The sequence below is a fragment of the Oncorhynchus tshawytscha genome, linkage group LG11 (assembly GCF_018296145.1).
Source record: "Oncorhynchus tshawytscha isolate Ot180627B linkage group LG11, Otsh_v2.0, whole genome shotgun sequence".
NCBI classification, from domain to species: domain Eukaryota; kingdom Metazoa; phylum Chordata; class Actinopteri; order Salmoniformes; family Salmonidae; genus Oncorhynchus; species Oncorhynchus tshawytscha.
Window position 1 is genome coordinate 52,611,458 of NC_056439.1, and position 15,785 is coordinate 52,627,242.

The 15,785-nt window shown below is 46.3% G+C and overlaps 1 protein-coding gene across 1 annotated transcript in view; it reads left to right on the forward strand.

Annotated features, from left to right (window-relative positions):
* Positions 1-15,785, forward strand: part of pcnx1 (pecanex 1) — a 95,665-nt gene that overhangs the window by 45,097 nt on the left and 34,783 nt on the right. Inside the window, exons 13-20 of the mRNA XM_042330320.1 lie at positions 262-433; positions 1,671-1,784; positions 2,598-2,689; positions 2,828-2,937; positions 3,110-3,215; positions 9,377-9,469; positions 10,201-10,351; positions 10,660-10,801. Coding sequence (XP_042186254.1) covers positions 262-433; positions 1,671-1,784; positions 2,598-2,689; positions 2,828-2,937; positions 3,110-3,215; positions 9,377-9,469; positions 10,201-10,351; positions 10,660-10,801 — 980 coding nt within the window. The remainder of the gene's footprint in view (positions 1-261; positions 434-1,670; positions 1,785-2,597; positions 2,690-2,827; positions 2,938-3,109; positions 3,216-9,376; positions 9,470-10,200; positions 10,352-10,659; positions 10,802-15,785) is intronic.

Genomic DNA, 15,785 nt, shown 5'->3' on the forward strand with positions numbered 1-15,785 from the left:
TAACTAGGGCTTTACTATGATGGTGAAACTTGTCAAAATGCTCAGTTTTGACACTTTCGCAAGTAGTTCTTACATATATATAAAAAAAAATCAGATTTATGGAATTCTACATTGTGGTCTATATTAAAAAAGAACTTTTTTATTTAATATAACAGGCTTTTCAAATTCCATATTCGTGCACAATTTCTACTTGAATTATCAAAAGGCAGTCTTGTGGTGGACCCGACTCTACTACTGCCTCTGTCTGCCTCTGTGTCTCAGGGCCATAATCGTATCATCGCCTACAGCCGACCCATCTACTTCTGTCTGTGCTGCGTGTTGATCTGGATGTTGGACTACGTCAGTGACAGAACCGGTTCGGCCCGGTTCACCGTGTATGGTGTTGCCGTCACTAGCTCCCTGGTTCTGTCCTCCGCCAGGGACCTCATCATCGGTGAGACTACAGTACATTAACATGTTTCATTGTCTGGATAAAGGGGCTGATCTTTCCACAATCACGAACACCTGTATGACACATTTATAGATATTTTTGTTGTTGTTGCTGAATGTTTTGGCTACTTTGACATAGGGAGGTTTTTAGTCAATTCTGTTCCTGTTTTTTTCCCCCTTCCCATTCGTTCCTGTCCCCCCTTCCCATTTGTTCCTGTGTGTTTCCCCCCTTCCCATTCGTTCCTGTGTCCCGTCCCCCCTTCCCATTCGTTCCTGTGTGTTTCCCCCTTCCCATTCGTTCCTGTGTGTTTCCCCCCTTCCCATTCGTTCCTGTGTGTTTCCCCCCTTCCCATTCGTTCCTGTGTTTCCCCCTTCCCATTCGTTCCTGTGTGTTCCCCCCTTCCCATTCGTTCCTGTGTTTCCCCCTTCCCATTCGTTCCTGTGTGTTTCCCCCCTTCCCATTCGTTCCTGTGTTTCCCCCCTTCCCATTCGTTCCTGTGTTTCCCCCCTTCCCATTCGTTCCTGTGTGTTTCCCCCCTTCCCATTCGTTCCTGTGTGTTTCCCCCCTTCCCATTCGTTCCTGTGTGTTTCCCCCCTTCCCATTCGTTCCTGTGTTTCCCCCCTTCCCATTCGTTCCTGTGTTTCCCCCCTTCCCATTCGTTCCTGTGTTTCCCCCCTTCCCATTCGTTCCTGTGTGTTTCCCCCCTTCCCATTCGTTCCTGTGTGTTTCCCCCCTTCCCATTCGTTCCTGTGTGTTTCCCCCCTTCCCATTCGTTCCTGTGTGTTTCCCCCCTTCCCATTCGTTCCTGTGTTTCCCCCTTCCCATTCGTTCCTGTGTTTCCCCCCTTCCCATTCGTTCCTGTGTTTTCCCTCCCATTCGTTCCTGTGTTTCCCCCCTTCCCATTCGTTCCTGTGTTTCCCCCTTCCCATTCGTTCCTGTGTTTCCCCCTTCCCATTCGTTCCTGTGTGTTTCCCCCTTCCCATTCGTTCCTGTGTTTCCCCCCTTCCCATTCGTTCCTGTGTTTCCCCCCTTCCCATTCGTTCCTGTGTTTCCCCCTTCCCATTCGTTCCTGTGTTTCCCCCCTTCCCATTCGTTCCTGTGTGTTTCCCCCCTTCCCATTCGTTCCTGTGTTTCCCCCCTTCCCATTCGTTCCTGTGTTTCCCCCTTCCCATTCGTTCCTGTGTGTTTCCCCCTTCCCATTCGTTCCTGTGTTTCCCCCTTCCCATTCGTTCCTGTGTAGTGTTCACTCTGTGCTTTCCTGTCGTGTTCTTCGTGGGGCTCCTTCCCCAGGTCAACACCTTCATCATGTACCTCTTTGAGCAGTTGGATATCCACGTGTTCGGGGGAACGGTCAGTGAATGAATTCATCTAAATTCAATACATGTAGACAGTTACACATTCCAATCTAAAGGGAGGGGGAGAGGGAGGGAGAGGGAGGGAGAGAGGGAGAGGGGGAGAGAGAGAGAGGGAGAGAGAGGGAGAGAGAGGGAGAGAGAGGGAGAGAGAGGGAGAGAGAGGTAGAGAGAGGTAGAGAGAGGTAGAGAGAGGTAGAGAGAGGTAGAGAGAGGTAGAGAGAGGTAGAGAGGTAGAGAGAGGGATGGGGGGGGAATGAAGGGGGTGGGGGGAGGGGGAGGGAATGAAGGGGGTGGGGGGGGAGGGGGGAGGGAATGAAGGGGGTGGGGGAGGGGGGGGGGGAATGAAGGGGTGGGGGGGGAGGGGGGGGGGATGAAGGGGGTGGGTGGGGGAGGGAGGGGAGGGGAGAGAGAGGGGGGAGGAGGGAGGGAATGAAGGGGGTGGAGGACGGAGGGAGAGGGGGGGGAGGGAGGGAGAGAGGGGGAGGGAGGGAATGAAGGGGGTGGAGTGACGGAGGGAGAGAGGGGGAGGGAGGGAGAGAGGGGGAGGGAGGGAATGAAAGGGGGTAGAGTGACGGAGGAGAGAGGGGGAGGGAGAGAGGGGAGAGAGAGAGGGAGGGGGGAGGGGGAGAGAGAGAGGGGAGGGATGGGAGGGGGAGAGGAGGGAGGGAATGAAGGGGGTGGAGTGACGGAGGGAGAGAGGAGGGAGAGAGGGAGAGGGAGGGGGGAGAGATGGTTTTTGTTGCACCAAATGTCCAAACTACTATTGTGAGGTGTTGCTGACCTCTTCTTCTCCACCTGCTTCCCCCACACAGCCTCCACCAGCCTTCTGTCATCACTCTACAGTGTCCTACGAAGCGCGGTCACCGTGGCCCTGCTCTACGGCCTCTGCTACGGGGCCCTAAAGGTCAGAACCATCCTCTCATCCCTGTGTTCTGCGGTTCTAACCCCTGTATGCTCCTCTATCTAACAGGAGACCTGGGAACCATCCTCTCATCCCTGTGTTGTTCTGCGGTTCTAACCCCTCTATTCCTCTATCTAACAGGAGACCTGGGAACCTCAGCACATCCCTGTGTTGTTCTCGTTGTTCTGCGGTCTCCTGGTGGCTGTCTCCTACCATCTGAGCCGGCAGAGCAGTGACCCCTCTGTCCTGATGTGAGTCTATCCTCCGGGACCTCCCCTTCTATCTGACAACATGTATTTCTGCATGCAACAAAACTTGATGACATTTGACCTTTGACATACTACTCCCTGGACTATATTGGTTTTAACCAGTGGTTTGGACTGTGTTTCCACTGACCTCGTTGCCTTGTCCCCTTTTCCACAGTTCCTTGGTGCATTCCAAGCTTCTGCCCAACATGAAAGACAAGAACTCAGAAGACCCCCTGTCTGAGGTCCAGGATCCTTTACCAGAGAAACTCAGGGGTTCTGTGGTGAGTGGTTAGTTAGTTAGTTGTCTGAGGTCCAGGATCCTTTACCAGAGAAACTCAGGGGTTCTGTGGTGAGTAGTTAGTTAGTTGTCTGAGGTGCAGGATCCTTTACCAGAGAAACTCAGGGGTTCTGTGGTGAGTGGTTAGTTAGTTAGTTGTCTGAGGTCCAGGATCCTTTACCAGAGAAACTCAGGGGTTCTGTGGTGAGTGGTTAGTTAGTTAGTTGTCTGAGGTCCAGGATCCTTTACCAGAGAAACTCAGGGGTTCTGTGGTGAGTGGTTAGTTAGTTAGTTGTCTGAGGTCCAGGATCCTTTACCAGAGAAACTCAGGGGTTCTGTGGTGAGTGGTTAGTTAGTTAGTTGTCTGAGGTCCAGGATCCTTTACCAGAGAAACTCAGGGGTTCTGTGGTGAGTGGTTAGTTAGTTAGTTGTCTGAGGTCCAGGATCCTTTACCAGAGAAACTCAGGGGTTCTGTGGTGAGTAGTTAGTTAGTTAGTTAGTTGTCTGAGGTCCAGGATCCTTTACCAGAGAAACTCAGGGGTTCTGTGGTGAGTAGTTAGTTAGTTAGTTAGTTGTCTGAGGTGCAGGATCCTTTACCAGAGAAACTCAGGGGTTCTGTGGTGAGTGGTTAATTAGTTAGTTGTCTGAGGTCCAGGATCCTTTACCAGAGAAACTCAGGGGTTCTGTGGTGAGTGGTTAGTTAGTTAGTTGTCTGAGGTCCAGGATCCTTTACCAGAGAAACTCAGGGGTTCTGTGGTGAGTGGTTAGTTAGTTAGTTGTCTGAGGTCCAGGATCCTTTACCAGAGAAACTCAGGGGTTCTGTGGTGAGTGGTTAGTTAGTTAGTTGTCTGAGGTCCAGGATCCTTTACCAGAGAAACTCAGGGGTTCTGTGGTGAGTGGTTAGTTAGTTAGTTGTCTGAGGTCCAGGATCCTTTACCAGAGAAACTCAGGGGTTCTGTGGTGAGTAGTTAGTTAGTTAGTTAGTTAGTTGTCTGAGGTGCAGGATCCTTTACCAGAGAAACTCAGGGGTTCTGTGGTGAGTGGTTAGTTAGTTAGTTGTCTGAGGTCCAGGATCCTTTACCAGAGAAACTCAGGGGTTCTGTGGTGAGTGGTTAGTTAGTTAGTTGTCTGAGGTCCAGGATCCTTTACCAGAGAAACTCAGGGGTTCTGTGGTGAGTAGTTAGTTAGTTAGTTAGTTAGTTGTCTGAGGTGCAGGATCCTTTACCAGAGAAACTCAGGGGTTCTGTGGTGAGTGGTTAGTTAGTTAGTTAGTTAGTTGTCTGAGGTACAGGATCCCTTTACCTGAGAAAGTCAGGGGTTCTGTGGTGAGTAGTTAGTTACTTAGTTAGTTAGACAACTAACTAAGTAAATACCTGAGGTCCAGGATCCTTTACCTGAGAAACTCAGGGGTTCTGTGGTGAGTGGTTAGTTAGTTAGTTGGTTGTTTGGTTGGTTAGTTACTTAGTTAGTTCGTTGTCTGAGGTCCAGGATCCTTTACCTGAGAAACTCAGGGGTTCTGTGGTTAGTTAGTTAACTAGTTACAGTGCCTTCAGAAAATATTCACACCCCTTGACGTGTTCCAGCCTGACTTTAAAATGGATTAAATAGAGATTTTGTCACTGGCCTACCCACGACACCCCATAATGATTATTTTTTATGAAAAGCTGAAATGTCTTATCAAACCATTTGTTATGGCAGGCCATGCTCATCAAATCACATAATTATTTACATGGACTCACTCTGTGTTGCAATAGTAGTGTTTAACATGATTTCTGAGTGACTACCTCATCTCCGTACCCCCACACATACAATTATCTGGAAGTTCCCTCAGTCTAGCAGTGTGAATTTCAAACAGAGATTCAGATCCTCTCAAAGAAGGGCACCTATTGGTAGATGACAACAACAACAACAACAATAACAAAAAATAAGAATATTTCAATGTTTTATTTTTATTCTATATCATTTATTTCACTAGGCAACTCCGTTAACCTGTTGCGTCGAGCCATCCCGGATCCGGGATCGTGAATACAGGCTCAAGCTCATTACCATAACGCAACGTTAACTATTCATGAAAATTTGCAAATGAAATGAAATTAATATGCTAGCTCTCAAGCTTAGCCTTTTGTTAACAACAATGTCATCTCAGATTTTCTAAATATGCTTCTCAACCATTGCAAAATAAGCATTTGTGTAACAGCTAGCGCACCTAGCGTAGCATTTAGCGTTAGCATTATCAGGCAACCTCTTCACAAAAACCAGAAAAATCATTCAAATAAAATCATTACCTTTGAAGAACTACAGATGTTTTCAATGAGGAGACTCTCAGTTAGATAGCAAATGCTCCGTTTTTCCTGAAAGATTATTTGTTTAGGAGAAATTGCTCCGTTTGGTGCGTCACGTTTGGCTACCAAAAAAAAACGAAAATCCAGTCTTCAAAACGTCAAACTTTTTTCCAAATTAACTCCATAATATCGACTGAAACAAGGCAAACGTTGTTTAGGACCAATCCTCAAGGTGTTTTTCACATATCTCTTCATGATATATCGTTCGTTGAAAGCCTCCTCTCTCCTCTCAATCAGTGGATGACTGCGTGCAGCTTGTAGATTACGCACCAATTTACACAAAGGACACTGGACACTGGGCGGACCCGTGGTAAATGTAGTCTCTTATGGCCAATCTTCCAATGATATGCCTACAAATACGTCTCAATGCTGCAGACACCTTGGAGAAACGATAGGAAGGGCAGGCTCATTCCCGGCGCATTCACAGCCATATAAGGAGAAAACAGAGCTTTGATGATTCTGCCCATTTCCTGGTTAAAGTATCATCTTGGTTTCGCCTGTAGCATGAGTTCTGTGGCAGTCACAGATAATATCTTTGCAGTTTTGGAAACCTTAGAGTGTTTTCTTTCCAAAGCTGCCAATTATATGCATAGTCGAGCATCGTTTCGTGACAAAATATTGCGCTTAAAACGGGCACATTTTTTTATCCATAAATTAAAAGAGCGCCCCCTATATCCAAGAAGTTAAGAAAAAATTCTTATTTACAATGACAGCCTACCGGGGAACAGTGGGTTAACTGGTTGTTCAGGGGGCAGAACGACAGATATTTAACCTTGTCAGCTCAGGGATTCGATCTAGCAACCTTTCGGTTACTGCCCCAACGCTCTACCCACTAGGCTTCCTGCCTCCCCTATACACTGTGTGTGTGTGTGTGTGTGTGTATCCCTTCAAATTAGTGGATTCAGCTATTTCAGTCACACCCGTTCCTGAAAGGTGTATAAAATCTAGCCCACAGCCATGCAATCTCCATAGACAAACATTGGCAGTAGAATGGCCTTAGTGAAGAGCTCAGTGACTTTCAACGTGGCACCGTCGTAGGATGTCACCTTTCCAACAAGTCAGTTCGTCATGTTTCTGCCCTGCTAGAGCTGCCCCGGTCAACTGTAAGTGGTGTTATTGTAAAGTATAAACTTCTACGAGCAACAACGGCTCAGCCACAAAGTGGTAGGCCACACAAGCTAACAGAACGGGACCGCCGACTGCTGAAGCGTGTAAAAATTGTCTGTCCTCGGTTGCACCACTCGGTACCGAGGTCCAAACTGCTTCTGGAAGCAACTTCAGCACAATAACTGTTAGTCGGGAGCTTCATGAAATGGTTCTCCATGGCTGAGCAGCTGCACACAAGCCTCAGATCACCATGTGTAATGCCAAGCGTCAGCTGGAGTGGTGTAAAGCTCGCCGCCATTGGACTCTGGAGCAGTGGAACATGTTCTCTGGAGTGAAGATTCACGCTTCACCATCTTGGCAGTCTGACTGACGAATCTGGGTTTGGCGGATGCCAGGAGAACGCTACCTGCCCCAATGCATAGTGCCAACTGTAAAGTTTACAAAACGAGGGCCAAGCAATACAACTGGCCGCCTTTAGACTAGTTGAGTATCCGGAGCATCAGCATTTGTGGGTTTGATTACAGGCTCAAAATGGCCAGAAACAAAGAACTTTCTTCTGAAACTCATCAGTCTATTCTTGTTCTGAGAAATGAAGACTATTTAATGCGAGAAATTGCCAAAAAACTGAAGATCTCGTACAACGCTGTGTACTACTCCCTTCAGAGAACAGCACAAACTGGCCCTAACCAGGATAGAAAGAGGAGTGGGAGGCCCCGGGGCTTTCAATGAACGATATATCATGAAGAGATATGTTTGAAGAAGCTTGAAGAATTTAAAAACAAATCATGTGCAAAAGTGTTGTACAATGCTGATGCTCTTAGAGACGTACCCAGAAAGACTCACAGCTCTTAGACTTACCCAGAAAGACTCACAGCTCTTAGAGACTTACCCAGAAAGACTCACAGCTCTTAGAGACTTAATCAGAAAGACTCACAGCTCTTACAGACTTACCCAGGAAGACTCACAGCTCTTAGAGACTCACCCAGGAAGACTCACAGCTGTAATCACTCTTAGAGACTTACCCAGAAAGACTCACAGCTCTTAGAGACGTACCCAGAAAGACTCACAGCTCTTAGAGACTTACCCAGAAAGACTCACAGCTCTTAGAGACGTACCCAGAAAGACTCACAGCTCTTAGAGACTTACCCAGAAAGACTCACAGCTCTTAGACTTACCCAGAAAGACTCACAGCTCTTAGAGACTTACCCAGAAAGACTCACAGCTGTAAACACTCTTAGAGACTCACCCAGAAAGACTCACAGCTCTTAGACTTACCCAGAAAGACTCACAGCTCTTAGAGACTTACCCAGAAAGACTCACAGCTCTTAGAGACTTAATCAGAAAGACTCACAGCTGTAATCACTCTTAGAGACCCAGAAAGACTCACAGCTGTAATCACTCTTAGAGACTTACCCAGAAAGACTCACAGCTGTAATCACTCTTAGAGACCCAGAAAGACTCACAGCTCTTAGAGACTTAACCAGAAAGACTCACAGCTGTAATCACTCTTAGAGACTTACCCAGAAAGACTCACAGCTCTTAGACTTACCCAGAAAGACTCACAGCTCTTAGAGACTTACCCAGAAAGACTCATAGCTCTTAGAGACTTACCCAGAAAGACTCACAGCTGTAATCACTCTTAGAGACCCAGAAAGACTCACAGCTCTTAGAGACTTACCCAGAAAGACTCACAGCTGTAATCACTCTTAGAGACCCAGAAAGACTCACAGCTGTAATCACTGTCAAAGGTGCTTCTACAAACAATTGACTCAGGGGTGTGAATATTATGTAGATTAGATATTTGTGTATTTGTTTTTAAATACATTTGCAAAAATGTCTATGAATATGTTTTGACTTTGTCATTATGGGGTATTGTGTGTAGATGGGTCAGGAAAAAAGTAATTTAATACATTTTGAATTCGGGTTGAAAAACAACAATGTGGATTAAATTAAGGGGTATGAATACTACCTGAAGGCAGGTAGGAGGTGCAGAGTCCTTTACCTGAGAAACTCAGGGGTTCTGTGGTGAGTTAGTTAGGTAGTTAGGTAGTTAGTTAGTTAGTTGTCTGAGGTGCAGAGTCCTCATCCTGAAAAGTTAGTGTTCTGTAGTAAGTGGTTGTTGTCATATTGAATGGTTCTAATCAGGCCTCATTATCGAGTCTTCGTAAATCCACCCCCCTGTCTCCTAACCCCCCTCTGTCTCCTAACCCTCCCTCTCTGTCTCCTAACCCTCTCTCTCTGTCTCTAGGCCGTAGGCCCTCCTTTCTGTCTCCTAACCCTCCTGTAATGTCTCTGTCTGTCCTCTCCTCCTAACCCAACTGTCCTCCTGTCTGTCCTCTCCTCCTAACCCAACTGTCCTCCTGTCTGTCCTCTCCTCCTAACCCAACTGTCCTCCTGTCTGTCCTCTCCTCCTAACCCAGCTGTCCTCCTGTCTGTCCTCTCCTCCTAACCCAGCTGTCCTCCTGTCTGTCCTCTCCTCCTAACCCAACTGTCCTCCTGTCTGTCTGTCTCCTCCTAACCCAGCTGTCCTCCTGTCTGTCCTCTCCTCCTAACCCAGCTGTCCTCCTGTCTGTCCTCTCCTCCTAACCCAGCTGTCCTCCTGTCTGTCCTCTCCTCCTAACCCAGCTGTCCTCATGTCTGTCCTCTCCTCCTAACCCAGCTGTCCTCCTGTCTGTCCTCTCCTCCTAACCCAGCTGTCCTCCTGTCTGTCCCCCAGAGTGAGCGTCTCCATTCCGACCTGATCGTCTGCGTTGTCATCGCCGTCCTCTACTTTGCCATCCACGTCAGCACCATGTTCATCGTTCTGCAGGTACAGTAGAGCTCTGCGTCGTTAATCTCTTGCCGTTGTGCCCTTGAGCAGGGCACTAAACTGCTTTGGTGACATTGTGATGTACCTGGTTTCCAACCTCTTTGGGTGTGTGTGTGTCAGGCAGTTGAGTTGGAAGATAAATGCCTGATAAATTCTACTTTGTCAAATTTTCTTTTGTTCTATCACCATGTATAACATATAACTCATCTCTCCCTCCCTGTCCCACCATCTGTCTCTCTCCTCATCTCTCCCTCCCTGTCCCACCATCTGTCTCTCTCTCCCCTCTCTTCTCTCACTCATCTCTCTCTTCTCTCATCTCCCCCTCTCTTCTCTCCCCCCCTCTCTTCTCTCACTCCTCTCTTCTCCCCCTCACTTCTCTCCCCTCTCTCTTCTCTCACTCCTCTCTTCTCTCCCCCTCTTCTCTCTCCCCCTCTTCTCTCCCCCTCTTCTCTCCCCCTCTCTTCTCTCCCCCTCTCTTCTCTCCCCCCTCTCTTCTCTCCCCCTCTTCTCTCCCCCTCTCTTCTCTCCCCCCTCTCTCTCTCCCCCCTCTCTTCTCTCTCCCCCCTCTCTTCTCTCACTCCTCTCTTCTCCCCCTCTCTTCTCTCCCCCTCTCTTCTCTCCCCCCTCTCTTCTCCCCTCTCTTCTCTCCCCCTCTCTTCTCTCCCACCCTCTCTTCTCTCCCCCCTCTCTCTCTTCTCTCCTCTGTCTCCCCTCCCTGTTGACCACCACAGCCGTTCCTGAGCTACGTGCTGTATTCTCTACTGGGAGCGGTGGGCCTGCTGACACATTACCTGCTGCCTCAGGTCCGCAAGCAGCTTCCCTGGTACTGCTTCTCACACCCACTGCTCAAGACCAGGGAGTATTACCAGTTTGAGGTCAGAGGTAAGACACCCTGAATACCCCACATCCCCGAATACCCCAGGCCCCTCACATGCCCCCCCACATACCCCACGGCCCCCCAATACCTGACTGTCTTTCCTGCAGTCAGTTAACATTTTAGGGGCCATTTCAACAGGCCTGCATACCGCATCCAGAACTATGTTCCAGGGAGTTTCAATTCAAAGGGATTTTTACTTCCAGGAGTAGGATGAGTCTCCGTCTCCGGGAAACTGGTCCGATGTGTAATAGGTTATATTCACAACGTAGCCACGTTGCTAACTGACTGACCGAACCCTTTGTTTGTTTTGTAGGCGCGGCCCATGTGATGTGGTTCGAGAAGCTCCATGTGTGGCTGCTGTTCTTAGAGAAGAATATTCTGTATCCCCTTGTCATCCTCAACGTGCTGAGTGGCAGCGCCAGGGATCTGGCCAGTCCCAGGAAACTGGACACGGAGTGAGTTCTCTACTTGTCTTTATCTTTAATGTCACCCTGTCCTCTAGTGCACTAGTTGTGACCTGGGCTCGTAGGACTCCTATATAAGGGGGGATGGGGTAGAGGTCTTCAAGGGCCACCTTGTCCACTAGTTGTGACCTGTGCTCGTAGGACTCCTATATAAGGGGGATGGAGTAGAGGTCTTCAAGGGTCTAAGGAGTTGGAACCGTTACGAAATAGATACGCGATTATGGAGAAATAACTCATTTACAAAAGACCCGTTTCCGAATGGACCCGAGGACGGAGCAATCGGAGGAAAAGGGCCTTGTACGGGGGAGGGGGGGTGACCAAGAACCTGATGGTCACTCTGACAGAGTTCCTGTGTAGAGATGGGAGAACCTTCCAGAACCATCTCTGCAGCTCTCCACCAATCAGGCCTTTATGGGAGATTGGCCAGACAGAAGCCACTTCTCAAAGTGCTTGACAGGAAGCCCAAAAGCATGAGCTCCTGAGTTGGGAAAATCTTGTGCAATACACCGACGCATGTCTTGTATTCAAGATCCTAAATGGCCTGGCTCCTCCCCCTCCACTCAGTACTTCTGTTAAACAGAAAACCCAGACATATGGCAGCAGATCCACAAGGTCTGCCATGAGAGGTGACTGTATAGTTCCCTTAAGGAAAAGCACCTTTAGTAAATCCGCTTTCTCTGTGAGAGCTTCCGATGTCTGGAATACACTGCCATCAGACACACATAACTGCACCACATATCACACTTTCACAAAATGCTTGAAGACATGGCTAAAGGTCAATCAGATTTGTGAACATAATCCCTAGCTGTGTGTTGCTGCTTTTTGTTCTATGTTGCTCTGTCTGTATGCTACGTCTTGCTTGTTCTATGTTGCTCTGTCTGTATGCTACGTCTTGCTTGTTCTATGTTGCTCTGTCTGTATGCTACGTCTTGCTTGTTCTATGTTGCTCTGTCTGTATGCTATGTCTTGCTTGTTCTATGTTGCTCTGTCTGTATGCTACGTCTTGCTTGTTCTATGTTGCTCTGTCTGTATGCTACGTCTTGCTTGTTCTATGTTGCTCTGTCTGTATGCTACGTCTTGCTTGTTCTATGTTGCTCTGTCTGTATGCTACGTCTTGCTTGTTCTATGTTGCTCTGTCTGTATGCTATGTCTTGCTTGTTCTATGTTGCTCTGTCTGTATGCTACGTCTTGCTTGTTCTATGTTGCTCTGTCTGTATGCTACGTCTTGCTTGTTCTATGTTGCTCTGTCTGTATGCTATGTCTTGCTTGTTCTATGTTGCTCTGTCTGTATGCTACGTCTGGCTTGTTCTATGTTGCTCTGTCTGTATGCTATGTCTTGCTTGTTCTATGTTGCTCTGCGTGTGCTCACTGCTCAATGATTGTCTGTGTTGTAATAGTTTTTAATAACCTGCCCAGGGACTGCGGTTGAAAATTAGCCGGCTGGCTAAAGCCAGCACTTTTACCGAAACGTTGATTAAGGTGCACTGTCCCTGTAAAAATAAACTAAACTCAAACATACAGACATTTCAAAACGATAAAGACATTACAAATTTCATATTATATCTATATACAGTGTTGCAACGATGTACAAATGGTTAAGGGTACAAAAGGGAAAATAAATACGCATAAATATGGGTTGTATTTACAATGGTGTTTGTTCTTCACTGGTTGCCCTTTTCTCGTGGCAACAGGTCACAAATCTTGCTGCTGTGATGGCACACTGTGGTATTTCACCCAGTAGATATGGGAGTTTATCAAAATTTGGTTTGTTTTCGAATTCTTTGTGGATCTGTGTAATCTGAGGGAAATATGTGTCTCTAATATGGTCATACATTGGGCAGAAGGTTAGGAAGTACAGCTCAGTTTCCACCTCATTTTGTGGGCAGTGAGCACATAGCCTGTCTTCTCTTAAGAGCCATGTCTGCCTACGGCGGCCTTTCTCAATAGCAAGGCTATGCTCACTGAGTCTACATAGTCACAGCTTTCCTTAAGTTTGGGTCAGTCACAGTGGTCAGGTATTCTGCCGCTGTGTACTCTCTGTGTAGGGCCAAATAGCATTCTAGTTTGCTCTGTTGTTTTGTTAATTACTAGACACATTGGAAAGAATTATCTTTTAGTTTTCTCATGATTTGGTTGGGTCTAATTGTGCTGCTGTCCTGGGGCTCTGTAGGGTGTGTTTGTGTTTGTGAACAGAGCCCCAGGACCAGCTTGCTTAGAGGACTCTTCTCCAGGTTCATCTCTCTGTAGGTGATGGCTTTGTTGTGGAAGGTTTGTGAATCGCTTCCTTTTAGGTGGTTGTAGAATTTAACAGCTCTTTTCTGGATTTTGATCATTAGTGGGTATTGGCCTAATTCTGCTCTGCATGCAGTATTTGGTGTTCTATGTTGTACACGGAGGATATGTTTGCAGAATTCTGCTTGCAGAGTCTCAATTTGGTGTTTGTCCCATTTTGTGAGATCTTGGTTGGTGAGCTCTTGGGGAAACGGTGTCTAGATGGAATTTGTATTTGTGGTCCTGGTGACTGGACCTTTTTTGGAACACCATTATTTTGGTGTTACTGAGATTTACTGCCAGGGCCCCGGTCTGGCAGAATCTGTGCAGAAGATCAAGGTGTTGCTGTAGGCCCTCCTTGGTAAGAGATAGAAGCACCAGATCATCAGCAAACAGTAGACATTTGGATTCAGATTCTAGTAGGGTGAGGCCGGGTGCTGCAGACTTTTCTAGTGCCAATTTGACATTTGCTCAGTACATTGTTTTCATTGAGGAAATGTACGAGCCTGTTGTTAATGATGATGTAGAGGATTTTCCCAAGGTTACTGTTGACGCATATCCCACGGTAGTTATTGGGGTCAAATTTGTCTCCACTTCTGTGGATTGGGGTGATCAGTCCTTGGTTCCAAATATTGGGGAAGATGCCAGAGCTAAGGATGATGTTAAAGAGTTTTAGTATAGCCAATTGGAATTTGTTGTCTGTATATCTATCTCTATTAACTCTATCTCTCTGTGTTTACCAGCTCTATTCTCTGTGTTTACCAGCTCTATTCTCTATGTTTACCAGCTCTATTCTCTATCTCTCTGTGTTTACCAGCTCTATTCTCTATCTCTCTGTGTTTACCAGCTCTATTCTCTGTGTTTACCAGCTCTATTCTCTATCTCTCTGTGTTTACCAGCTCTATTCTCTGTGTTTACCAGCTCTATTCTCTATGTTTACCAGCTCTATTCTCTGTGTTTACCAGCTCTATTCTCTGTGTTTACCAGCTCTATTCTCTATGTTTACCAGCTCTATTCTCTGTGTTTACCAGCTCTATTCTCTATTCTCTATTCTCTATGTTTACCAGCTCTATTCTCTGTGTTTACCAGCTCTATTCTCTGTGTTTACCAGCTCTATTCTCTATTCTCTGTGTTTACCAGCTCTATTCTCTGTGTTTACCAGCTCTATTCTCTGTGTTTACCAGCTCTATTCTCTATCTCTATGTGTTTACCAGCTCTATTCTCTATCTCTCTGTGTTTACCAGCTCTATCTCTCTGTGTTTACCAGCTCTATCTCTCTGTGTTTACCAGCTCTATTCTCTGTGTTTACCAGCTCTATTCTGTGTTTACCAGCTCTATTCTCTGTGTTTACCAGCTCTATTCTCTATTCTCTATGTTTACCAGCTCTATTCTCTATGTTTACCAGCTCTATTCTCTATCTCTCTGTGTTTACCAGCTCTATTCTCTGTGTTTACCAGCTCTATTCTCTATTCTCTGTGTTTACCAGCTCTATTCTCTATCTCTCTGTGTTTACCAGCTCTATTCTCTGTGTTTACCAGCTCTATTCTCTATCTCTCTGTGTTTACCAGCTCTATTCTCTGTGTTTACCAGCTCTATTCTCTATCTCTCTGTGTTTACCAGCTCTATTAACTCTATCTCTCTGTGTTTACCAGCTCTATTCTCTGTGTTTACCAGCTCTATTCTCTATTCTCTGTGTTTACCAGCTCTATTAACTCTATCTCTCTGTGTTTACCAGCTCTATTCTCTATTCTCTGTGTTTACCAGCTCTATTCTCTGTGTTTACCAGGTCTATTAACTCTATCTCTCTGTGTTTACCAGCTCTATCTCTCTGTGTTTACCAGCTCTATCTCTCTGTGTTTACCAGCTCTATTCTCTATTCTCTGTGTTTACCAGCTCTATTCTCTATTCTCTGTGTTTACCAGCTCTATTCTCTATCTCTCTGTGTTTACCAGCTCTATTCTCTATCTATCTGTGTTTACCAGCTCTATTCTCTATCTCTCTGTGTTTACCAGCTCTATTAACTCTATCTCTCTGTGTTTACCAGCTCTATCTCTCTGTGTTTACCAGCTCTATTCTCTATCTCTCTGTGTTTACCAGCTCTATTCTCTATTCTCTGTGTTTACCAGCTCTATCTCTCTGTGTTTACCAGCTCTATTCTCTATTCTCTGTGTTTACCAGCTCTATTCTCTGTGTTTACCAGCTCTATTCTCTATTCTCTGTGTTTACCAGCTCTATTCTCTGTGTTTACCAGCTCTATTCTCTGTGTTTACCAGCTCTATTCTCTGTGTTTACCAGCTCTATTCTCTATTCTCTGTGTTTACCAGCTCTATTCTCTATTCTCTGTGTTTACCAGCTCTATTCTCTATTCTCTGTGTTTACCAGCTCTATTCTCTATTCTCTGTGTTTACCAGCTCTATTCTCTGTGTTTACCAGCTCTATTCTCTGTGTTTACCAGCTCTATTCTCTATTCTCTGTGTTTACCAGCTCTATTCTCTGTGTTTACCAGCTCTATTCTCTGTGTTTACCAGCTCTATCTCTCTGTGTTCACCAGCTCTATTCTCTATTCTCTGTGTTTACCAGCTCTATTCTCTATTCTCTGTGTTTACCAGCTCTATTCTCTGTGTTTACCAGCTCTATTCTCTATCTCTGTGTTTACCAGCTCTATTCTCTGTGTTTACGAGCTCTATTCTCTATCTCTCTGTGT